The sequence below is a fragment of the Ovis aries genome, chromosome 20 (assembly GCF_016772045.2).
Source record: "Ovis aries strain OAR_USU_Benz2616 breed Rambouillet chromosome 20, ARS-UI_Ramb_v3.0, whole genome shotgun sequence".
Classification (NCBI taxonomy): domain Eukaryota; kingdom Metazoa; phylum Chordata; class Mammalia; order Artiodactyla; family Bovidae; genus Ovis; species Ovis aries.
Genome location: NC_056073.1, coordinates 26,201,981 through 26,226,117, shown reverse-complemented (window position 1 = coordinate 26,226,117; position 24,137 = coordinate 26,201,981). Strand labels below are relative to the sequence as shown.

At 48.2% G+C, this 24,137-nt stretch overlaps 1 protein-coding gene across 4 annotated transcripts; it reads left to right on the top strand.

Annotated features, from left to right (window-relative positions):
* Positions 1–388: 388 nt before the first annotated feature.
* On the top strand, positions 389–14,042 carry LOC101122142 (butyrophilin-like protein 1). Of its 4 annotated transcripts, none has more exons than XM_060403231.1 (11): positions 389–430; positions 1,272–1,488; positions 2,662–2,756; positions 5,063–5,410; positions 6,767–7,048; positions 7,165–7,365; positions 7,636–7,656; positions 7,752–7,778; positions 8,815–8,841; positions 11,063–11,089; positions 11,498–14,042. In XM_060403231.1, exons 3-11 carry the CDS (start codon positions 2,672–2,674, stop codon positions 12,169–12,171), a joined length of 1,692 nt encoding a protein of 563 aa, XP_060259214.1. In that variant the 5' UTR covers positions 389–430; positions 1,272–1,488; positions 2,662–2,671; the 3' UTR covers positions 12,172–14,042. The 4 variants fall into 4 exon arrangements, with proteins under 4 accessions (XP_060259214.1, XP_027814569.2, XP_042093296.1 ...); XM_027958768.3 differs by having other exon boundaries at positions 389–569; XM_042237362.2 differs by lacking the exon at positions 389–430 and adding an exon at positions 976–1,130.
* The last annotated feature ends 10,095 nt before the right edge of the window (positions 14,043–24,137 follow it).

The window sequence follows — 24,137 nt, the reverse complement described above, 5'->3', positions numbered from 1 at the left end:
ACTGTGTTCAAGTGTCCTTGCAGTGTGCTAAACATTCCCTCCACTTTGTCATTCCCGCCCATTCCCCCTCCCAACATGGACTCAAAGGGCTGGTGAGATAAGCTTTCTGGTCAGAAAACCTTGGGACATTTCTGAGTCCAAGGTCCCTGCTTGCTCCTGCTTCCTGTGGAGTTGTGTGGAGCTGGGGGTGGGCCGGGCTGGCTTTGAAGGCTGGGGGAAGACGTTGGGGGGCAGTCTCCCTGCAGCTGTAACCCCTCCCTCCTCTGTGAGGGGTCTGGACTAAGTGTCCTCAGTGACAGGACTTACTAATAATAAGAGGTTCATGACCTTGGCAGGAAAATGAACTGGAGGGGGTGGGGCTGGAGATGGGGTGGGAGACCCGCGAGGAGATTACTCCTCGAGACTGTGGAGAATTGACGGCGGTCTGGAAGTATGTCCTGGCCATTGACGTGAATTTGTGAAAAATCTTAAACATTTTGGAAGCACACTGGGTGGGAGAGTGGGGTGTGAAATATGCCCCTCAAGTTTCTGGCAGAGAAAACTTAGTGAACACAGGTGCCCTTTACCAGGTAAGGAAAATGTAGGATGGGATGAGCTGGAGAGGAAGAGCCAGTCTCCTTGGGTTCCTTTGTTTTTTTTTTGTTTTTTTTTTTTTTGAGACCAGAGGGTCAGGCCTTGCCTGGTATTCACTGGGACTGGGCCAAGAGGGGGTCTGGATGGCTGCACCCAGGCCATGGGTGATACACAATCTTAACAAGCCTTAGGGCACTGTCCGTTCAGCCTGGAGCTGGTCCTGGAAGCCCTGATATCTGAGGTTAACCCATGGGGGGCCAGGTTGTGAGAGCTCCTGGGTCTTCTGTTGGGGAAGAAAAATCAGCCAGGCTGGGGGCCATTCTCTGCGCAGTTTACCAGCCGACATGGAATCGTTTCAGTGGTGCAAACAGATCAGACAGGGGCTAGATGTTAGTCTTGGCTGGCAGGTTAGAAGCCTGTCAACCTGGAGCGGAGCGCTTGTCTAGAACGGTTATCGAGTCTGTGTGTCTCTGTGTGCCCCTCAGGTGGTTTCAGCTTTACTTGAATCCACTCTCTTGTTGCTGCTCCGATCGTGCTGTTTCCTTCTTGATAACCGGGTGACTATCCAGAGGGCAGGGCAGAGTCTCTGCTGGGACTGCTTTTTCCAGGTTTCACTTTCCAGTAGTGAAGGAACCAGAGAAGGGCGGACTGAGCTGTCTGGGATTGTTTCTGAGGGTCCCACGGTCTGGTCTCTGCAGACACCCTGGGCCGGGCTCTGCTGCTTCTCCACTCTCCTGGGACCACCTGCTCCCAGACATGAGGAACTCAGACTTGGATCGGGACCAGGATTGGGGCTCTGAGTGACTAACTTCAGCTGCGAATTCTGAGGGCAGATTTGGGGTCTGCCAGGGTCCCTGAACCTTCTCATGCTGCTGAGCTTAGAGACACTCCTGAAGTCCCGGCCTTTCAGAGCAGGTAAGTGGGTTTTGAAGACACTTGTGGGCAAGAAGAGCAGGCAGGGAGCAGCAGGGTTGAGGAGGAGGCTGAGCAGGTGGCGGGGCTGGGGGCAGGGTAGGTGGTGCTGGATGGTGGAGTGGCTCTAGGGAGACCCAGGACCACCACAGTGAGGGGTGTGCCTTCACTCATTTGCTTCAGTGTTACTGCTATAGCACTTGCTAGTAATAGGTTGTTTTCTAATTCCATGTAGTGACTATAAATATAAATTCATGTGATTCTCATGAAAACCTTGAGATGGAAATGCTGTTAATATCTTCATTTTGCAGAAGAGGAATAACACGAAGATGGTTGAGAAACTTGGCAGACAGGGGCCCAGTCTTGGGGGGAGGACTCAGTGCTTAGCCCCTAGTATCTGTCCTTCCCAGGACCCTAAGCTACCTCCTCCCCTGCCTCAAACATTTAGTGTTTTGGGGTCTTTTCTCATTTTTTCTCTTTGGCTGCTCTGTTTCCACTGGGATCTCCAGCCCCAACGCAGAAATCTTTAAATTCAGTGCGGATGAGGATTAAGCTGTCTGTGGGGACTGACTGGGCACCTGGGTGCAGGCCTTGTCCTTGGTCCCTGCAGGAAAGGGCTGGGTGGGGTTGAAATGCAGGTGAACTAACCCAGCAGCAGAGGCAGCACACAGTGCCTCTGATGGACCCACAGTCCCCTTGAGGAGGGTGTTTGTGGGGCCCCAAGTGGGAGCTGGCCTGTGCTTCACATTGAGGAGCTGAACCTGGGTCTCTGTACATAACTGATGTACAGGTGTCGCTGGTGGTTATGAATAATGGGGAGATGCAGGGTGGTCCCAGCTTGGGGCCCCCGGTGCTGGGAAAGGAAGCACCTGGTGTTCTGGGCAGAGTGGGCTGGGCTGCAGGTGTCATTGGGGTGGGAAGGGAAGGAGGGCGTTTTTCCCAAGCAAACCTTGTGGTTGTTTAGCCCCACAGAGGCTTCCATGGGGCTGGGAGGAGCCCAGGCTCAGTGCTTTCTGGGTGGCAGAGTTGTCAGGAGCCCAGCACCTTATCAGCCCAGGGATCCAGTGGCAGGCTCTGCTCCTGCAGGACTGTTTCTGGCCCTGAGCCCTCCTCCCCACCGGGGTCCCTGAGCTCTGGGCCAGCCCTGGGTCTGCCTCCTGCCCTGTGTCTCCCCAGCTCTAAGGAGATGGAGGATTTCTCCCGCTGCTCTGGGCTCAGCCACCTCACCATCCTGCTCCTCCTCCTCCCGCTGCCCACTGGGGGGTCCACAGGTGAGTGTGTCCCCACTCCCTTCCTGTGTGGGTCCCCAGGAGCTAGGCTGGCTCTCTCCACCCACAGTGGGTGGGCATTTGAGGAACCCCTTCTCTAGAATAATTATGGTGCTTCCCCAGGCAGTAATTGTAATTATGTAATTGAGAAGAGTCTCTAAACCATAAAATAAGGGACCTTGACAGTTTCTAATGTGAAGATTATGATGTTTTCAAAAGTCAACTATCAGGACTTGCCTGGGGGTCTAATGTTTAAGACATCATGCTTCCATTGCAGAGGCATAAGTTTTGTAGCTGGTTAGGATGCCTGGTCATGCATGCCTTGCAGCAAAAAAGGCAACTATGAAAAATGTTACCATGGGAGAATGGATACACATATGTGTATAGCTGAGTCCCTTTGCTGTCCACCTGAAACCATCACAACATTGTTAAATGTCTATGTGTTGTGTGCTAAGTTGCTTCAGTCATGTCCAACTCTTTGCAACAGCATGGACTGGGCTCCTCAGCCAGGCTCCTCTGATCACGGGGATCCTCCAGGCAAGAATGCTGGAGTGGGTTGCCATGATCTCCTCCAGGAGAACTTCCCAACTCAGGGATCAAACTGAGGTCTCCTGAATTGCAGGTGGATCCTTTACTGACTGAGCCACTAGCTATCCTCCAGTATAAAATAAAAAGAACAAAAATGTGCCAGTAAGAAAGTGAAAGTGTTAGTCACTTCGTCGTGTTGGACTCTCTGCGACCCTGTGGACTGGGGGCCGCCAGGCTCCTGTGACCATGTGGATTCTCCAGGCAAGAATACTGGAATGGGTTACCATGCCTTCCTGCAGGGGATCTTCCCAATCCAGGGATTGAACCTGGGTCTGCAGCATTGCAGGCGGATTCTTTACCGTCTGAGCCACCAGGGAAGTCCATTAGGTGCTGTACTTGAACAAAACAGACAGATTCTATCTTTATAGCGCTTACAATGTAGAAGGAGGCTGTGAGTAAGAAATGCACAGAAGACTGTAATTGACAGTTTGTTGTAAGAGATGAGAGGAGGGGCAGTGAAGTAGTGAGGCTGGAGGGAGGCAGCCAGGGGTGGGGAGGTGGGAAGCAGGAACCAGCATGTTCAGTGAGAGGAGAACAAAGACCTGGAGGAGGGGGTGAGTCTGTGACTGTTCCAGTAGAAGGATGGTTTCTGCAGGAGAGAACAGCCAGTGCAAAGCTGCCTGCGTGCCTGTAATGCTCAAAGGACTGTGGAGGCAAGTCTTGGCTGGAGCAGAGTGTGTGAGAGGGAGAAAGCAGGAGTGGGAGTCAGGGAGGCCCCGGGGGTCAACCCCAGCGTGCCTGAGGTCCACTGAGGGGACCGAGGAGCCATGGCAAGGCTTTGAGCCGAGCAGGGACAAGGTGTACAGCTGTTAAGAGTGGCCTGTCCTTCATGGTGAGGGGCTGATCGTGGGCCCTCACCCCATGGGAGTGGGGAGAGGAGACCCAGGGAGCCCAGTGTACCATTGTCCTCCAGGTGAGAGACGATGGTGACTCAGGCCAAGTCTGAGCAGCTGAAATCTTTCTTCAGAGATCCGGCAGGGCTGTCTCGCACAGGGGTCATGTTGTGACCCATCCACCAGGTCTCAGAAGGACAAAGGCTCTGGGAAGATGTTAGTGGGGTAAATATGGGTTCCTGTGGGTGATGAGAAGAAAGGCAGCTTTTTAACGAAAACAGCATTTGGATCTGGGTTTTAGTGCACATTTGAGCCGAGGAGAAAGTCTTGAACACACATGATAAAGTTAGGGCTTGAATAGAGTAGCTCCTGGGTGTGGCTGATGATCAAGAATTTCTGACCTAGACCCCGGGTATGTACTTTGTTCAGGGTTCAGTCCTGCCCAAGGAGTGTGGGGCAGGATAGAGATGTGGTTCTCAAAGTGTGGTCCATGGAGCATCAGTATCAGCCTCCCAGGGACTGTTTACAAAGGCATTTCCTTGGGTCCACCCCAGACCTGCTATATCAGAAGGTGTCCTGGGGGTGAAGGGGGTCCCTGCCAGTTGTGATTCCCTTGATCTCATGATGATTCTGTTGCATATTCACGCTGAGGGCCTTCACAGAACGGCCTGGTGCCAGGAGAACAGGAGGGTGAGGGATTCTCCTTGAAACTGTTTCTCGGTCACAAAAATGTGATCAGAGTTGTTGCCCAGATTCAGTCGTCAAGCTCAATCCATCAGTCCCGTGGTCATCCCATCCGAGCCTGGGGCCTTCCCACCTGATGCTGTGCGTCCCCTGCCCTGGGTCTGCATCTCTCCTCCTCTCTCACTGCTGTCTCTGTGTCCACAGAGATGTTCCGGGTGATTGGCCCTTTGCACCCCATTGTGGCAGTGCTGGGAGGAGAAGCTGTACTGCCATGCTCCCTCTTTCCGGCTGTGAGTGCAGAGGACATGGAGCTGAGGTGGTTCCGCTCCAAGCTTTTGGAAGCCGTGTTCGTCTATCAGAACCGACAGGAGCAGAAGGAGGAGCAGATGGCTCTTTATGCGGGGCGGACCTCGCTGGTGGGGGACCTCCTCAGCCAGGGATATGCTGCCGTGCGCATCCAGAGGGTCCAGGCTTCTGACAATGGGCTGTACACCTGCGTCTTCAGAAAAGGACACTTCTATGAAAAGGCTGGTTTGGAGCTGAAGGTGGCAGGTTGGTGACTTGGGTAACTAGATTAGAGTTTCGGGGTGTTGGAACTGGGAGGGATCTGAAAGATATAACTCAGCCCCTTATTTATCACAGGAGGAAGGGAGGCTCTTTGATCCATTCATTCATTAAATGCAAATATATATAGTCCCTCCTACGTGTCTGGGCTTCTCAGGTGGCTCAGTGGTAAAGAATCCACCTGCAACATTCTATCCCTGGGTCGGGAAGATCCCCTGGAGGAGGAAATGGCAACCCACTTCAATATTCTTGCCTGGAGAATCCTATGGACAGGGGAGCCTGGAGGGCTACAGTCCATATGGTCGCAAAGAATTGGATCCGACTGAAGCGACTGAGGTTGCACATACTGTGTCTGGTCCTGTTCTAAGCACCTTGGATGCATCAGAGAACCTAACAAAGATCCCCGTTGTTATGAGTTTATATTCTCAAGTGGATGATCAAGCAGTCACAATGAAGAAACAGATTATAGGTGATGTTAGAATGTGGTAAGTGCTGAGGATGAGGAGCCGAGTGGAACAGGGGAAGGGGATCAGGACCGGGGGTTGGGAGTGAGGCCAGGCTGCAGTGTCACACAGTGGCGCAGGCTGGTCCTGATGGAGAATGTGTATCTGAACAGAGACTGGAAGGAGGGATTCAGCGTCTTGGACATCTGGGGGTTGCAGGTTCAAAGGGGAGGGAACACCACCCTTAATGGCCTGAGGAGGGTGTGTGTGGCTGGTGTGTTCTAGGGACACCTGGGGTCCTCATGGGTGGTGGGAGTGAGTGAGGGGGCAGGGTGTTCAGAGGGGACCAGAGCGAGGCAGACAGGGCGCTGGATATAAAGATGAGTGGAGGTGTGGGAATATTTTCATAATCAAGCCATCAGAGATGGGGCCAAATCACATATTAGTTCTGGAATTAGGAGTTTGAAGTGCATGTGAGGAGTCCATGTGGAGGTAAACCTGAGGATAGAAGGAAGCGGAGTTCAGGGCATAGGGGTGTCAGCTGACCTAACTTTCCTGGTGATTTACAAAGAGAGGCAGTGGGTGTGGAAGCAGACGCCCTGGGAGAGTGTGAGGTGAGGAGAGTCCAGGATAAGGGTGGACCTGGGACCACATTCCTCCCCCTGTTCACACGGCATCAGCCTTTCCATCTGCACGACTGGGGAGAAGGGCCCCAGCCCTCTGAAACCCTGGGGGTCCCTATGCTTCTTCCTTCTGTTCTCCGAGGCAAGGCTGCCTCCTTGCTCCCTGTGGGATCAGGCTGCCCCCAGAGCCCCCAGAATGCCAAGTGCAGGGCGCCCCCTGGAGTTGTGCACACGTAGGCACTGCTGGGTCCCTGGGCTCTGCATCTTGCCTCCCGCAGGTGTGGGCTCTGCCCCTCAGGTGCGCATCACAGGGCCTGAGGAAGATGGGGTCCGCGTGGTGTGCACGGCCTCGGGGTGGTTCCCGAAGCCCCAGGTGCAGTGGAGAGACGTCAGTGGAGAGAAGTTCCTCGCGTTCTCCGAGGCCCACACCCAGGATGCTGAAGGGCTGTTCAGCGTGGAGGCGGTGCTGGTGGTGCGAGACAGCTCTGTGGGGAACGTGACCTGCTCCATCCTCAACCCTGTCCTGGGCCAGGAGAAGGCCATGACCATTTTCATCCCAGGTCAGAGGGGCTCCTGGCTTCCAGCAGGGCTGGAGGAGGGGGCCGGGTATTCCTGGGTGTTCCGGGCTGGGCTGTCCTGGGTGGGGGCCCTGACGGGGTGTCTGGCTGGGCTGCAGAGCCCTTCTTCCCCCAGGCCTCTCCCTGGAAGGTGGCTTTCTCGGTGAGCCTGACTGTGCTGGTGATCTTGCTCCTTGGGGCTGGATGTTACACCAAGAAAGAACATTCCATGAAGGTGCAGGAGATGCGAGAAAAGGAGACTCTGTGCCAGACTAGAGAGCAGGACCGTCAGACAAAGGAGGAAGTGCTGAAGGATGCAGGTAAGGCAGGACAGGGGTCAAGACTGGTGAATGTGGCAGCTGGTGCTGAGAGGGAGGAACTGACCATAGGGCCTGAGTCCAGGGCTCTGGGGAAATCCCAGTCCAGAGCAGGTGGCTAGGGAGACCTGGGCGGATAGCTGGAGCCGTGGAGGCTCCGATGGGTCTGCAGTTGGAACCTCTTCGCCAGGGGTGACACACAGAGAGGTGGTGTTTGTGAATCTTTTTCTTAGGGAGTGGAGTTCATGGCTTTTTGTTTTCACTTTCTTTCAGCTAAACTTCAGGAAGAACTAGGTAAGCTCTACTTTTCCTCTTGAGCTCTCTGCATCCCCTTCATAGGAGATATTCTGGTTCTTAGCTCACCTGTTTTTTTGTGTTTTGCTTTTCAGAGAGGAGGAAATCCACTTACCTGGCTGGTGAGTGACTCTCCAGATGTCCTTGGGTCTGTCTTACCTGTGCCAAGGTGTCCCTTTCCTTGTTTGTGTCAAGACATGTGGACCCCCTTTTGTGGGGGTGGAAGTGGAGGCTGGGGGAGACAGAACCCAGCTCCTAGGCCCCTTGCAGACCTGGGCTGGCAGGAAGCTTGGGTCTGATGGTGACCTCAGAGTTTCTCAGGCCCCCTGGGTGGTATTCTAACTGTGATCAACCCGAAAATTACTGATAGCTTTGTAGCCTGAATGCATCTGGTTTTTGATCAGTACCTGAGGGCCAAAACCACATGCCCTGAGATTTCACTGAAGGAGCTACACAGACAAATGGTGATTAAGTTTGTGTGTGGCCTCCTTCCTCTATCCCAACACACCATCCAGGAAGAGTCTCTTCTCTCCAGTTCCTCAAGATGGTGATCAGAAAGTGATTGAGGGGATACCTAGGCTGACGATGCATGGAAAAGTCATGGGCTGCCCAAAAAAATGACATGTATCTCTAGAATGATTTCCTCTGGGAATGCTTGGCCAGTTTTACCTTGGAGTTGACCTTGTATCTATGTTCTTTTAAAATTCCTGCTTCATGTCAATTTTTCATGTATATTTTTTTCCAGAAAATACTTGTGCAATAATTAACTGTTAAAATTGTGGAGTAATGTATACTTTTTTCCCCTAAAATATATTCAAACAAGCAGCTTCTGAGCCTGAGTAGCAACATGGAGTAGCAGGTGAAACAGGAGTTTTGAAGGATTCTGAGGGAGGAGCAACTAGGTGAACTAGCCAAATGTCACACAGCAGCGGGACAGCGGTGGAAGTCAGTCCAGAGTGCCGCAGGCTTCTGACCTGTGCTCCAGGGGATTCCCCACCACAACCACTGTCTACACGTGGCTGGAGGTCACCTCCTCTCCAGCCTCTCCCCCACTGTAGATAGTCTCACCTGCAAAGCAGAAGGGAGGCAATGGCCAGTGGATTCACACTGAACAGGTTTCTTCTGGCTGAGGTCTCACCAGAGTGTGTTCCCTTTCAGCCTGGAGGAAGGCCCAGCTGTATGCAGGTAAGTGGTGCTGAGTTCCTGCGGCCTCCCCTCCCAGCCTAGACTCTGCCCCCTTCTCCCTGAGGGGACCCCACAGCAGGATGGGGTAGTGTCCCTGGTCTTCTTGTCACTTTCGTAGCCTCCACCTGGAGACTGCAGGGACTCCTCGGAACACAGGTGTGCCTCCATCCTGCCCGTGCTCTGCTGCAGGCACTGTCAGGGTTAGCAGCACCCTCCCCAAACGCCTGGTGCAACTGGGACTTCTGGTGACAGTGACAGAGGAGGGGTCACTGGTGAGGAGGGACGGCAGCAGGGGATGACCATGTGGACTAGGGATCGCTCATCTCTGGAAGATTTCAGAAGTCATGCTCGCTTGCTTATGGGACCCTTGGTTTGAATCCTTCTCTCTTTGGCTCTAGTTTTGGTTTCCCCGTTTCTCCCTGGTCCTCTGGAATATTGGTCTTCTCTCTGCTTCCTCATGCTCTGACCCCATGTCCAGGCTGGCTTTCATCCTCCAAGCCTCCTTGGTTGATGAGGAGCAGGTGTTCTGACTCTGGGGTCCACCATCTCTGGGATATTTATGGACTCCAGGGATGAGCATGTGAAATATCTAAAATTATATGGAAAATCCCAAGTGTGTTTAATTTTTTGCCATAAAACCAAAAATGTAACATATGATGGATTATTCACGACATCATCTTCCATTTTAGGAGAATATTTGTCTGAAGGGCTCAGGCTCCTCCTCCCTTTTTCAGGGTTAATGTAGAAGATTGGAAAAGGAGACCGTGAGAGAGGTTAAATTGCTTATTGGAGAAGGGGTAGGGGAACAAACCACGGAAGAAAAGATCAGGAGGAAGAGAGGAGATGTGAAGGAAGTATAGGAGTGTGTGGGGGAAATGCCCTGTAGAAGTTTTGAGTGGACAGAGTGACTGAAGAGAGGCCAAAGTTCACAAGTTCAAAAGTCACAGCCACGTGGTGTGAATCTGAGAAGTGCACTGAGAGTTTGCAAGGTTCATGACATGAAATGTAATGGACTCCTTGAGTCCTCTTTAAAATATTTCAGAGAAACTTGTATTCCTAAGCCCTTTTTAGGTAACCATATAATGAGTTTGGCTCTGATCATGAGACCATCTGCACCTCCCAGAGGAGCTGGGGCAGGTGTGTGGTTGCAGGGATGCCTGTGCAGTGAGGGTGGTCTCAAGGACCCTTAGCAGTAGGGTGAGTGAAGGCTCTGTGCCCTCTGAGCCTATGTCATAGGCCTTGTTCCTGCTTGGAATGCTCCTGTTTAGGGTCAGGAATACAGATTGTGAGAGACAGTGGGGAACCCAGAGGGTGAAGGAGGCCTGGGCACCAGATGGATGAGAACCACCACCAACATCTTACTGATTCTTGCAGTGATTTCTTTCTAAACAATGACGATCGTGTAGTCTTCTTTTACCATCCTCACCTTCTCTGCCAAGTTTAAGTCATCTGTATTTTAATATATATCTATTTTAATGTATACCTTTTATTCTATACCTTTCATTAAAAAAAAGAAACTGTACCATGAAACTAGAATCAGCATTTTTTAGTATTTTCACCATATGCCATGTTTATAGGGATGGTTTTGTTCCTACAAAAATGGAAGGAGAAGTTATTCGTGTTTCTTCTTTCCAGTGCGTGTCATGCTTCCTTATTTGAACGTCTCTCTCCCTCTCTGGAAACCTCTGCGTGGTCTTCTACCTGGGTCAGATGTCTCCAGTGCTGTGCGCTGAGCTCTCTTCTCTTCTGGCACATAGTCATGGTCCCAGTTCAGCTTAGCCACTTGTATTCTCTCTACCCGTGGCTCAGAGACCACCTGCAAGCTCAGCCCGATCTGTTCTTCACTAGTGAATGAAAGCTTTTATCTCCCTAATTCTTTCTCTAGAAAACCTACCTTTCATTATAGATAAGTGGCTAGGGCCTTGAGAAAGAATAATTTGGTAGGCAAATATGGCAAAGATCTTTCTGTTCAGGTCAGTCTCCAGCTTCTCAATCCCTGAGTATTGTGGTTTATGGCTAGGTCTTCATCAAAAGGTTGCAAAATGATCATTCTCTGTGTGTGTGTGTATAAAAGAGCAATACATGTATCAAGTGAAGTTTCCAAACATTTTTCCTACAAATCCTTCATTAGCAGCTCCAGTACCCACCCCAGGTACCCACCCTAATGTGTGTTGTACAGTCTTTGTGAACCCCTGATAAGAAACGTGTGTTTTCCTCGTAGACTGGCGGAAGGAGAAGTTCCAGGCCTGTGAGTGACTTTGTGTATTTTCTAGATTTTCCTACTGCTGTCCCCATGGTCTCTCCTTCAGTTCTCAGTGGTGATATAGATGCTGGCACCATCAATAGTGTGGGATGGGATGTGGTGGTGGTAGTCACACGCAGGTGGGGCTGATGACTTTGGCTGATATTAAATGCTAGATAGGCATCCTTCAGCCCTTGGAGAGCAGGCTGGTCCTCAAGGGCTCTGTGACATATTGCACCCTGAAATCAGTCTCGTGGGTCCTATTCCTGCTTGGAGGCCCATTGATTTGAATCACAAGTTCCTATTGTCAGGGTGCTTAGCCTTCCTCCCATGCAGCTGAGATTCTGGGTTGAGGGGTGGTTGAGTGTTCTTGGGGAGGGGAAGACCTTGAATGATAGATAACTTTCTCTGCAGGGCCTGTCACTCTGGATCCAGGATCTGCCCATTCAGACCTTGTCATCTCTCATGAAAAGACAAGTGTGACCTTGAAGACCTCCCCAAGTGTGACCTCTGGAGATACCTGCAGTGTACTGGGCTTTGAGGGCATCACATCAGGGCGCTGTTACTGGGAGGTGGAGATCAGGGATGGAGACCAAAGCGAGTGGGCCCTGGGGGTCTGTAGGGAAGGTGTGAACAGGAAAGGCTGGTATGTAGAGTCCCCAGATAAGGGGTTCTGGGTTGTGGGGAGAGTTGAAAGAGGATATTGTGCCTGTACTGTACCTGAGACTCTGCTATCCCTCATGCAGGCTCCCCACCCCAGGCTTAGGGTGGGGGTGTTCCTGAACCACCAGGAAGGGGACGTCTCCTTCTACAACATGACTGATGGCTCCCACATTTTCTCCTTCCCTCAGGCTTCCTTCTCTGGGACCCTCTTTCCATACTTCATGATTAGGTCAGGAGACGTGTCCCTGACTGTCTGCTCCAAGGTGGGAGGGTCTGAGGGGCTCCCTGTTGCCCTTAGCAATCCTTCTCGGGAGGAGTCTGTGAGCCTTCCAGGGGCGGGGTTCAGCTCAGGCTCTGGTGCTGATGGTCCTCCAGGGGCCGAGTCTCCACTGCTCCCCTGCAACCCCGAGGCTGTGTCCCCATAGGGCTGGTCACTGTCCTGGACCCTCACTATGGCTCTTCCTGGAGCTTCAGACCCCTGTGACAGAGGCCTCTGAGGTGCAGCCTGGATGGCTGGGGGGTCTCGTCCCCCTGCTCTGGAGACAGACTCCTGGGCCTGCGGTTATAACAATTGTCAATTCATACCATGGACTCAGGTTTGAGAAGCTAGACGTGGACTGTTTCTGAAGTAGTTTTGATTAGGCTGTAGTTTGCCATGGGAAGTCAATTTTCTGGTGGCAATAAACAATTTTTTTAGTGCTTTTTGGAAAAAATTTGTTTTTATTTTTTTATTTGGCTGCACCAGGTCTTGGATGTGTCATGTGACCTCTTAGTTGGGGCATGTAGGATCTGGTTCCCTGACCAAGGATCGAACCCAGACCCCTTGCATGGGGAACACAGAGTCTTAGCTACTGGATCACCAGGGCAGTCCCTTTTATGGTGTTTATACACCATTTGGTTATTAAAGGGCATGAGGGCTGAATCACTCTGCAGAATAAAAGGGGGTTATTTTATTGAATCAATGCAGAGGAACCCAGAACTGAAGGTGGGTCTCCAGTTGTATTTATGAGGATCCAGAGTATCACCGGAAGCATTGGCCATCCAGAATCTTGCAGGGAGATGGACGGCTGATGAATTTTAGAGGAGTTAGCATTCTACTTTATATACTTCCTATTCTGAGGTGGATGAAACTCACCTATTTTTATCAACCTCAGTAGATTTCTGTTACTTGTAAAAGCTTGTGCTGTTTGTTTCAGGAAAGGAGAAGGATCTGGGTTTTTCTGTAGTGTCTGCATCAGGAGGAAAGAAAAGAACTGTTAGCACCATTAAGGTGTGAGTGAAGACGAGAGTTTTCAAAGGCAGGTGAATTGCAGAAAGCTTCGACCGTGAGCACGATACTAGTAATCAGTGTATTGCCTCTTAGTACTTCCAAGTCCTATGGTAAAGGGCAGAAAAGGAAGCAGCACTCTGAGGGACCCAGACCTTTGGGGATTTGCTCAAGCTCCTTGAATTTCACAGGTGCCTGGGGAGTAAGCCCGCAGGCTGTGGCTCTGCTTCACTGAAGATGTAGAATGGCTGCTGTGGGTCCTAGTTGGATAGGCACTACCCAATTTCTGACTGTTTGTGTGTGTGTGCACAAACTACTTTATTCAACTCATTTAAAGGGGGGACAGTAGCTGTTACAACCTGTTTAAAGAATTCAAAATACTACCTATTGATAGATTCAAGTGTGCTTAAATTTGTTTACAAATAGATGCAAAACTGGTCAATATTTAAGAAGGTATAACTGGACTCCATTGAATGCAATTTGGAATTCTATGGAATTGTTCTGATAGTTTCTAAAATGCTTATTTTTAAAGAAACCATCCTTTCTTACCCACTCCTCTATCATTCTTGAAATCTTTTCCTTGTATTGCAAAAATATATAATTATTTAAAACCTGGAAATATTCACTTTGCTGGGTATATGTAGAAGCATATCACATTGTAAATCAACTATACTTTAAAATATTAATTAAAAAATCCTGGAAATAGACAAAATGTAAGGTGTCATGTTGGAGTAGGAAATTGCAACCCACTCCAGTATTCTTGCCTGGGAAATCCCTTGGACAGAGGAGCCTGGAGGGCTACAGTCCATGGGACCGCAGAGAGTCAGACACGACTGAGTGGCTGAGCACAGCACAGCACGGTACAGGACATTAACCACTTTCCCCCCCAACTCAGCATATTTATTTCTCACTGCTTTTCCTGGTGAGACAATAATTAAGCTATCCTTCAAAATGCTCTTTGAACCAGCTTTATGATTGTAGCAGTTCCATAACAGATTATTTCTCTGAATAAATTCTTTGACTTCTCTACTTGTCTGAGAGGCATGTATATGACTTTATGAAAATTACATATTTTTATAATTTAAAAATTAATGAAAATTTTTATGTTTAATATTAGCAAAACCCTTTTAATACAGATAATTTTAGGGATAAGTACATTGCAAAAATCCTATGTTATTAACATAAAAATAGGAAACAGTGAAATAGCAGGTATAATTTACCTAAGTATTCTTCCCCCACAGATTCAAAGAGAAGCCTGAAAAGACACACAGACTTTTCTAGATCCCCCAGAGACGGCTGGCGTTTGGATCTTTATTCTAAATCGAAAGCTTCTTCTATTCATGGATCGCTTTCTCATTATTTATTTATTGGCTGTGCTGGGACTTCCTTTTTGTGTGCGGGCTTTCTCTAGTTGCAACAAGTAGGGGCTGCTCTTTAGTTGTGGTACACAGGCTTCTCATTGTGGTGGCTTCTTTTACTGTGGAGCACGGCCTCTAGGGCACACGGGCGTTAGAAGGGGCAGCATGTGGGCTCAGTAGTTGCGGCTCCTGGGCTCTAGAGCACAGGCTCAGTAGTTGTAGAGCACGGACTTAGTTGCTCTGGGGCATGTGGGATCTTCCTGGATCAGGGATCAAACCCATGTCGCCTTTGCCAGTTCAGTTCAGTCACTCAGTCGTGTCTGACTCTTTGCGCCCTCATGGACTGCAACACACCAGGCTTCCCTATCCATCACCAACTCCCGGAATTTACTCAAACTCATGTCTATTGAGTTGGTGATGCCATCCAACCATCTCATCCTCTGTTGTCTCCTTCTCCTCCCACCTTCAATCTTTCCCAGCATCAGGGCTTTTCGAATGAGTCAGTTCTTTGCATCAGGTGGCCAAAGTATTGGAGTTTCAGCTTCAGCATCAGTCCTTCCAATGAATATTCAGGACTGATCTCCTTTAGGATGGACTTGTTGGAGCTCCTTGCACCTTTGTAGCCTCTGTAGGGAGGTGGATTCTTTACCACTGAACCACCAGGGAAGCCCTTGATTCTTCTCAAGCGCTGAGGTGATTTTTAAAGTTTAAAGATGCATTTTTTGGTTTATCATAAATCTGTGTATAATATTATATGTTTTACTGTACATTTTACATGTTTATGTTTCCCTTATGCACAAGTATGGGGCAGTACTTTATAAGCAACGTAACCAACTTGCAAGGGTTATTTTTTTCATATAGAAGACTTGCCTGCCCAAGAATCAACTTTCTTGTGTAGATGGGACTCCACTCCCTTGACAATTCCATGGAGAAACAGATTTATTTTTTTGGTTTATTTCCCCTGAAGTCTATTTCTGCTTCATTGCTACACATCCAGTTGAAACTCAGGCTGTCTCTCCAGTCTCAATGGAGTATCTTCACTGTTTGGCCCCATAGAATCCTGTTCCTTAGACAAGGTTCCTAACAGATCTCATCACATCCATCACAGCTGGCCCTGTGCTAAACAGACATTTCTCCAAAGAAGACATACAGATGGCTAACAAACACATGAAAAGATGCTCACCATCACTCATTATCAGAGAAATGCAAATCAAAACCACAATGAGGTACCATTTCATGCCAGTCAGAATGGCTGCGATCCAAAAGTCTACAAGCAATAAATGCTGGAGAGGATGTGGAGAAAAGGGAACCCTCTTACACTGTTGGTGGGAATGCAAACTAGTACAGCCATTATGGAGAACAGTGTGGAGATTCCTTAAAAACTGGAAATAGAACTGCCTTATGACCCAACAATCCCACTACTGGGCATACACACCTAGGAAACCAGAAGTGAAAGAGACACATGTACCCCGATGTTATCGCAGCACTGTTTATAATAGCCAGGACATGGAAGCAACCTAGATGTCCATCAGCAAATGAATGGATAAGAAAGCTGTGGTACATATACACAATGGAGTATTACTCAGCCATTAAAAAGAATACATTTGAATCAGTTCTGAAGAGGTGGATGAAACTGGAGCCTATTATGTAGAGTGAAGTAAGCCAGAAAGAAAAATACCAATACAGTATACTAATGGATATATATGGAATTTAGAAAGATGGTAATGATAACCCTGTATGTGAGACAGCAAAAGAGACACAGATGTGTAGAACAGTCTTTTGGACTCTGTGGGAGAGGGAGAGGGAGAGGGTGGGATGATTTGGGAGAATGGCATTGAAACATGTATAATATCATATAAGAAATGAATCGCCAGTCTAGGTTCGATGCAGGGTACAGGATGCTCGGGGTTGGTGCACTGGGATGACCCAGAGGGATGGGATAGGGAGGGAAATGGGAGGGGGGTTCAGGATGGGGAACACGTGTATACCTGTGGCAGATTCATGTTGATGTATGGCAAAACCAATACAATATTGTAAAGTTATTAGTCTCCAATTAAAATAAATAAATTTATATTAAAAAAGAATCCTGTTCCTTACCTTTGACACAGTTATACCAATTTGCAGTCAGTTCTGATAATTTTGAGTGATGTTCATCTCCTCCAGAATGTAAGTTTCATGGGAGAGGGCAGGTGCCCCCAAAGACTAGGGATACTCTGTGTCACGTTGTCCAGTCATTCAGTTGTGTCCGACTCTGCGATCCCATGGACTGCAGCATGCCAGGCCTTCCTGTCCCTCACCATCTCCTGAAGTTTGCTCAAGTTCACATCCATTGCATCGGTGATGCCATCTAGCTTTCTCATCCTCTGACACCCTCTTCTCCTTCTAACCTCAATCTTTCCTAGCATCAGGAACTTTTCCAACGAGTCTGCTGTTTACATCAGGTAGCCGAAATACTGGAGCTTTGGCTTCAGCATTAGTCCTTCCAGTGAGTATTCAGGGTTGATTTCCTTTAAGAGTGAGTGGTTTGATCTCCTTGCTGTCCAAGGGGCTCTCAGGAGTCTCCTCCAGCACCACAGTTTGAAGGCATCAGTTCTTTGGCACTCTGCCCTCAACTGTACGTGACACTGAGAAGACCGTAGCCTTGACCATATGGACCTTTGCCGAGGAGTAATGTCTCTGCTTTTCCACACACTGTCCAGGTTTGTCATTGCTTTCCTGCTGAGAGGCAATCGTCTTCGAGTTTCATGGCTGCAGTCACCATTCGCAGTGATTTTAGGGCCCAAGAGGAGGAAATCTATCACTACTTCCACCTTATCCTCTTCTGTTTGCCATGAAGTCATGGGGCCGGATCTTAGTTTCTTAAAATACTTTTTAAAGCCAGCTCTTTCACTCTCCTCCTTTTGCTGTCATACAAAGGCTCAAAATAAATGTTTATTAAGTGAATATGTTTGTCATACAAAAACAAATATCATATGGTATTGCTTATATATGGAATTTTAAAAAATGGTAGAAATGAACTGATTTGCAAAGGAGAAATACAGTGACAGAGGTAGAAAACAAACTTATGATCACCAGTGGAGAAAGCAGTGGGGGAGGGATAAACTGGGAAACTGAGATTGACATATACACACACAATTATGTATAAAATAGATAACTAATAAGGACTTACTGTGTAGCACAGAGAACTCTACTCAGTATTCTGTAATGACTATATGGGAAAGAATCTAACAAAGAGAGGATATATGTATATGTATAAACAGGTACTCTTTGTTGCACTGTGGAAACTAATGCAACATTGTAAATCAACCGTACTCCAATAAAAATTAAAACATGAATTATTAAAAAAATTTAAAAAGTGTTGAAACAATGAAAAACAGAACAAACGCAATGTTCTGAAATTGTAGTAAAATGACAAGTGAATATAACTAACTCCATAAAAATCAAGGCAACAAAGATTTGAGCTAAAATACTGAACTTTAAAAATAAAGAATTTGTTTGTATATTGAATGCATATGTTTTCTTTCTTGTATTGATGCTAAGAGTTCAGGTTAAATCTGTGGCCCATTTCTAAGAAGTGTAATTACAATATAGTCTCACAGGACTTTGTCTTACATTTCCATCTTTGTTTTCTTCTTTTAATTGACTCCTTCGACTTATTTGAGTTTGTGTCATTGTTCTGAAATCATTTGTATGAGTTGCTCTAAATCTTTGCTTAGAATAAGGTAGTTTATGAATAAATACATAACAACTACACTTGAGTGCAATATTTAACTGGGTCGTTGGACTTATCTGATCACTACTTTCTCCCTGTCGCTTTCTCCTTTTTGGCTCCTGCAATGCAAGCCCTCCACTCATCTGTCCCAGCATCTCTTCTTGGCCCTGGAGGGTCTCTTTGCACCAGCGTTAACATTGTTCCAGATCCCCAGGGTTCTCTCTGCATCGCCCTCTTGATGCTGTATCTGGGAGGTCCTGTTCACACTCCAGAAGTCGGCCCTCCCTCACCTGCTCGTGACTTCCTCATCTGAGTCTCCTGCTCAGTCCCTTTCTTGAGCCACAGAACTGCATTTTCCTCTACCTTCTACACACTTGGGGCACCACGCGACTCAAGAGATGGTTTTTGTTTTTTATTAAGAGGAGAGGATAAGCTAAGCCATTTAATTACTAAACATTTCCAGATTTTATGTAGATTTAAGAATCACCTCTTTGTATAACAATGCAATTCAATGCAAAGTTGTTGAAAATGTCACAGATTCCTCTCATTTTTGTTTGCAGGAAGTTTTCCTCTCTGAATTCTCTCGATGAATGTGCCCAAGATAGAAATCTGAGACTCTTCCTTGATGCTTCCTCTTAATTATCACTTCGAGTGTCATCTCTGTCATCTCTCTCTTTCCAAATGTCACATACCTCCTCCCCAGAAGTTTCTGTTTTTGTTTTAGTTGAGAGGCAGAAAGAAGGAGGCATAGGGGAGCAAAAGATAATAATCGAATGGAATAAAGGGCACTGATGTCCAGTGTGCAGTGTGATGAAGTTTTTTCGTATGCACACAGCTGAGTAACCACGCCCAGGTCATATCTGATAGCTCCCTGGTGTCCCTCTCTCAGTGTCCCCTCAAGCTTCCAGGACCTCCTCATGTGACTTCTGCCACCACTGACGCATTTTGCCTGTGCTCTAACTTCATATATGAGGAATCCTGTAGCCTGCAGTCTTTTGTGTGTGGTTTCCTGTGTCCACGTCCATTTTTCGAACATTCCTTGTCTGCCTCTCCTTTCCCTCCCTCCGTGTCCTCCTGCAGGAAAGCCGTTTTTTCAGTCCACAGCGCTGGCCACAAGGGGGCAGCAGAACCCGGTGGAACCTGGGCTGATGCAGCAGAGCAGCCCTTCTCTTGGCCCCCGGGTTTCTCCTATCCCTGTAGGACCCTGTTTCTGGGCTGCCTCTCAAGCAGTTGCTGCAGGTTGATCCTGCTGCCTCCCTCTCTGATACCTGCTGCTTTAGAGAGGATTTCTGGAGTGGAAGATTGGAGCTTGGCCTCCAATTCTGGATCATGCACTCCTTTCAGTAATGTATTTTCAACAAGCAGCTATCAAGTATGTGGAAATGTTGTTCAGATTCTAAAAACAAACACAAATAGCACATTAAAAACCAGTTAAGATGAAAGGTATTCTAACATTTCTTCTGCCTCCCCTCCTGCCCCCAGATCCCTGGAGCACCTCTGGAGCTGGTTTGCCCCTACCTGTTTAGGGCTCAGCTGAGCTTTAGTGGGGCCTGGAGCCTGTGGGTTTGACACACATAACTCTGGGCAGGTCCCTTCATGTTGTTGAACCTCTGTCTCTCAGCAGTAAAATGAAGAAAGCAAGACTTTCCTCTGAGGATTATAACAAAGTATGTGATGTTCAGAGTAAAATGGCACTGGGTGAACAGTGTGCCTGAGTGTTTGGTGACATCATGAGGGAGCAGGGCCTGGCCTCAGGGCTTCAGCCCACAACTCAGCCTGTGGAGACAAGTCTCCTCACATGAAGGAACAGGGTGGGCATCCTAGAGACTGTTAGAACTGTTGCAGGAAGGGCGACCCCTTCCAGGGCCTGGAAATCGGCTCTGTCTAACACTCGGAAATGAATCGTCTGAGGAAACACACGTGCTGACAAAGCAAGAGATTTTATTGGAAAAGGGCGCCCTGGCGGAGAGCAGTAGGGCAAGGGAACCCAGGAGAACTGCTCCGCAGTCTTGGGCTTTATGGTGATGGGATTAGTTTCCTGGTTGTCTTTGGCCAATCATCCTGATTCAGAGCAGGCATTGCTCAGCCAAGATGGATGCACTGCTCAGCCAGTGAGAAGGATTCTGGGAGGTAGTTGGACACGTGTGTCAACTTTTGACCTTTCCTGAACTCTTCCGGTTGCTGGTGGCTTATTAATTCCATGTTCCTTACCAGGACCTCCTGTTACAAAACAACTCATACAAATGGTTTCTAATGTGCCTGGCCAGAGTGGGTGGCTTTCAGGCATTGTGCTGAAGAACCTAAGCTACTCCATTTTGTTAAAAGAAAAACTCCATTTTGTTAGGTTCTGGGAAAAGAGCCTTTGGAAATCCCTTGACCTCACCCCACCACCCACGAGCCAATCGAACCCCAGACCAGAATCTCCTGACTTAACGTTCAGGAACTTGTGGTCCACCTAGGTAATAGGGACCAATCAAAGACCAACACACAACCCTTCGAAAGAAAGTGACCAATCAGACATCCCCCTACCTATAAATTCTTTTTCTCATAAACACTCCCTATCTAAGCAATGTAATCCAAAACCCTGGGCTCCTCCCTATAGCTGCGTTGTCGGTAATGGTGGGAGCCCCAGCTCGAGCTTGGTGATAAAGACTCTCTTGCTTTTGCATCGGACACCCTGGGCAGACGTGTCCATTCTGGAGTCTGGTCCCACATGTGCCAGGGTAAATGCAGGGGGATCCTACCCCTTCCCTTTTGTCCTTTTCTTCTCTCCCTTTCTCCTTCCCTCCCTCCCTTTTCCCTTCCTTTCTCCCTGCTCTTTCCTTTCCTACACCCTCTTTCTGTCTGCCTTCTTTCCCTTTAGAACCTTACTGTTGAAGCTGAATCTGGCCTCTGTACCCTGACACCATATTAAAGCTTAGAAACAGAGTGTTGGGTGAAGTAGAAAATAGCAGCTTTATTGCTTTGTCAGACAAAGGCGGCCACAGTGGACTAATGCCCTCAAAACCGTGTGATCCTCCCTGAAGAGGGTAGTGAGGAGTTCTATAGTAATGTTTTCAAAAAAAGCATGATCAGCTCACGGACATTCTTCTGATGGGTTGGTAGTGAGCTGAGTGGGAGTTAGCATTACCAACCTTCTGGTTCCAACTCATCTGGGGTCTCTGTGCTTGTGGTCAGCATACCATCCTTGTTAAATGTTAACTTCTCCCCCGTGGCGGTTTCAGTATCTCTGAAATAACTCAAAGATATTTTTGTGTGTTTCCTTTGATGGGGAATCAGACCTTGCCCCAAGGCTGCACTACTGTATCTCTTGACTGTTCCTCTCTTATCTCACATCCCTACCCCCACCGCCCCTTCCTTAATTAGCAACCACTTGAACCTGCCTGTTGGACTCAGGGAAGGTCTTGGAGGTTGAATGAATCCTATTTTCTGTAATCAGAGAAATTCAGGGCACAGGAAGGCTTTTGTGCCCAAGAGTCCCACGGGGTCCTGCTTGGTATCATAATCTTTTATTGCTAAAATAAAACATATTATATTTTCTGTAAGCCTGTCTGACTCCTCAGTGTCCCTCCTTTACCTTTAGACATTGCACAGAGTCGGACACAAGTTAGGGACTGAACAACAACAACAATCTGAGGGCTTGGGTGGGAGCGATGCCTTTTCATGTTCTGGGAAGGAATCTCAGACTTCAGAATCAGAGTGGATTGTCTACTCAGAGGATGGTGGAGTCAGCGCCATGGACCAACTGGACTCTGGGTGGGCTGGGCAGCACACACTCCTGGGAAGGACTGAGTGACCTAAGCATGTCCTGAGCTGCCTTTGCTGGATATTCCAGTTTTGGAGATGACAGCCTCTGGTGGGATGGCCTCTCCTTCCTCAGCAGAGGGACAGAAGTGCAGGTTCAGAGGAAGGTCATGGCCTCCAGTGTGCCCTTGGGCTCCACCCAGCAGGCTTCCAGGGTAGACCTTGCCCACCAGCCAGGATATCATAGTTAGAGAACAAGAGAAACCTTTTAAGATTGAAATAAAATCATTGCCTCTGGAGTGTGTGTGTATGTGTCTTTCTAAAAATAGCTATCAAAGGAATTGTTTAAACTTTGCCTACTGTATAAATTAATCTAGTGAACTACTCAACTTAACAATGTGAAGGACAATAAGGTTTCCAGATTGTATGTTGTTTAAAATAGGAGTTTAATATTTTTCATCTACTGTAGCATTTTAAAAATCACAATTCATTTTATATCACTATGGTTTTATGCATTAGAAGTTTTTCTGAAACTGTTTTGAAAGCTCCTGAGGCAAATTAAAGATAAGGGATACTGTGACTGTTAAATATTAACCCTGTTAGCATTAGGATAATTTATATTTTGAGAAAGAAAAGTCTTTTGTGGCGAGTGAGCAAGAAGCAGCTGGCACACGACCCTGCCAGTATGGACTCAAAGGGCTGGCATTCAGGGTGAGATAAGCTTTCTGGTCAGATCATCTTGGGGCGTGTCTGAGTCCAAGGTCCTTGCTTGTTCCTGCTTCCTGTGAAGTTGTATGGAGCTGGGGGTGGGTTGGGCTGGGTTTGAGGGCTGGGGGAGGATTGAGGAGGCAGTCTCCCTGCAGCTCTAACCCCTCCCTCCTCTGTGAGGGTTTTGGACTAAGTGTCCTCGATGCCAGCACTCAGGTCTTACTTCATGTCTGTCTGCACGTGTGAGAATGAAGTAGCATAAATGGAATTTGTGTGGCTTGGTTCTTGGCACATAGGAAGTATTCAATAAAATATGGTTGTTATAAAATTCCTCTAATGTCTCTGAGACCTTAAAAAGTCTCCTTGTGGTGAAGGGATTGGTGGTGTAAGTGGGGGATAGAGATTAGGGGGGCCCTGGAAGCTAAATTTTGAACTTGTCTCATTATATCTCCTGCAGTTAATATAAATATTCCAAATATTCCTGAGTCCAGGTGGATATTAGAGGGAGTTGACCTTTTGGGGAAGACAAAGTGGGATGTGTTCAGGTATACCCTGATGGTCTGGGTTTGTCCAGAGCTATAACACCTCAGACCAGACTTCTGGGCACTAATCAACAGTTTGTGGTTTTGTGGATCCACTGGTCCTTACTCTGTGGAGACAAATATAATGGGTCGTTCAGAACAACCCAGAGTGAACACAGGCTGAGAGAGATTTGCTGAGTGTGTGGCTGTGAATCTGTGAGGTTTGGTTTTCTCATCTGTAGAATGAAGATAACAGTGACAACCACGAGGCAGAGGTGAGGAGGGAGAGACACGAGCCCAAGTCGCTTCAGACCTGAACCACTGACACTGGGACACTGGGCAGGCTGGAGGGAGCACTGTGCTTGTGTGTGCTTAGCCGCGCAGTTGTGACTGACTCTGTGACCCCATGGGCTGTGGCCTGCCAGGCTCCTCTGTCCATGGGATTCTTGAGGCAAGAATACTGCAGTGCATTGCCATGCTCTCCTTCAGGGGATCTGAACATCCTGACTCCCACCCTGCAGGCAGACTCTTTACGGTCTGGGTTACCAGGGAAGCGCTGAGGGAGCATTAGTGGTGGTTGAACCTGGTGTTGCCAGTCCATGGCTGTAACTAGTGAAGTCTTTATGTCTGGGGTAGACAGGAAAGCTGGAGAAGGCAATGGCACCCCACTCCAGTACTCTTGCCTGGAAAATCCCATGGACAGAGGAGCCTGGTAGGCTGCAGTTCATGGGGTCGTGAAGAGTCAGACACGACTGAGTGACTTCACTTTCACTTTTCACTTTCATGCATTGGAGAAGGAAATGGCAACCCACTCCAGCGTTCTTGCCTGAAGAATCCCAGGGATGGCAGAGCCTGGTGGGCTGCCGTTGGTGGGGTCACACAGAGTCGGCCACGACTTAAGTGACTTAGCAGCAGCAGCAGCAGACAGGAAAGCAGAAATGGGCAGATGGTGGGGCTGTTGTGGCCTTCCAGAGGCTGACTCCATTAGTTCAGAGTTAGCAGTCTAGTCTCTGTGGACTAGAGTGTTCTGTGAAATTGGATGAGGTTGAGTAGCCCATGTGCTAATGAAGAGACTCCTGCC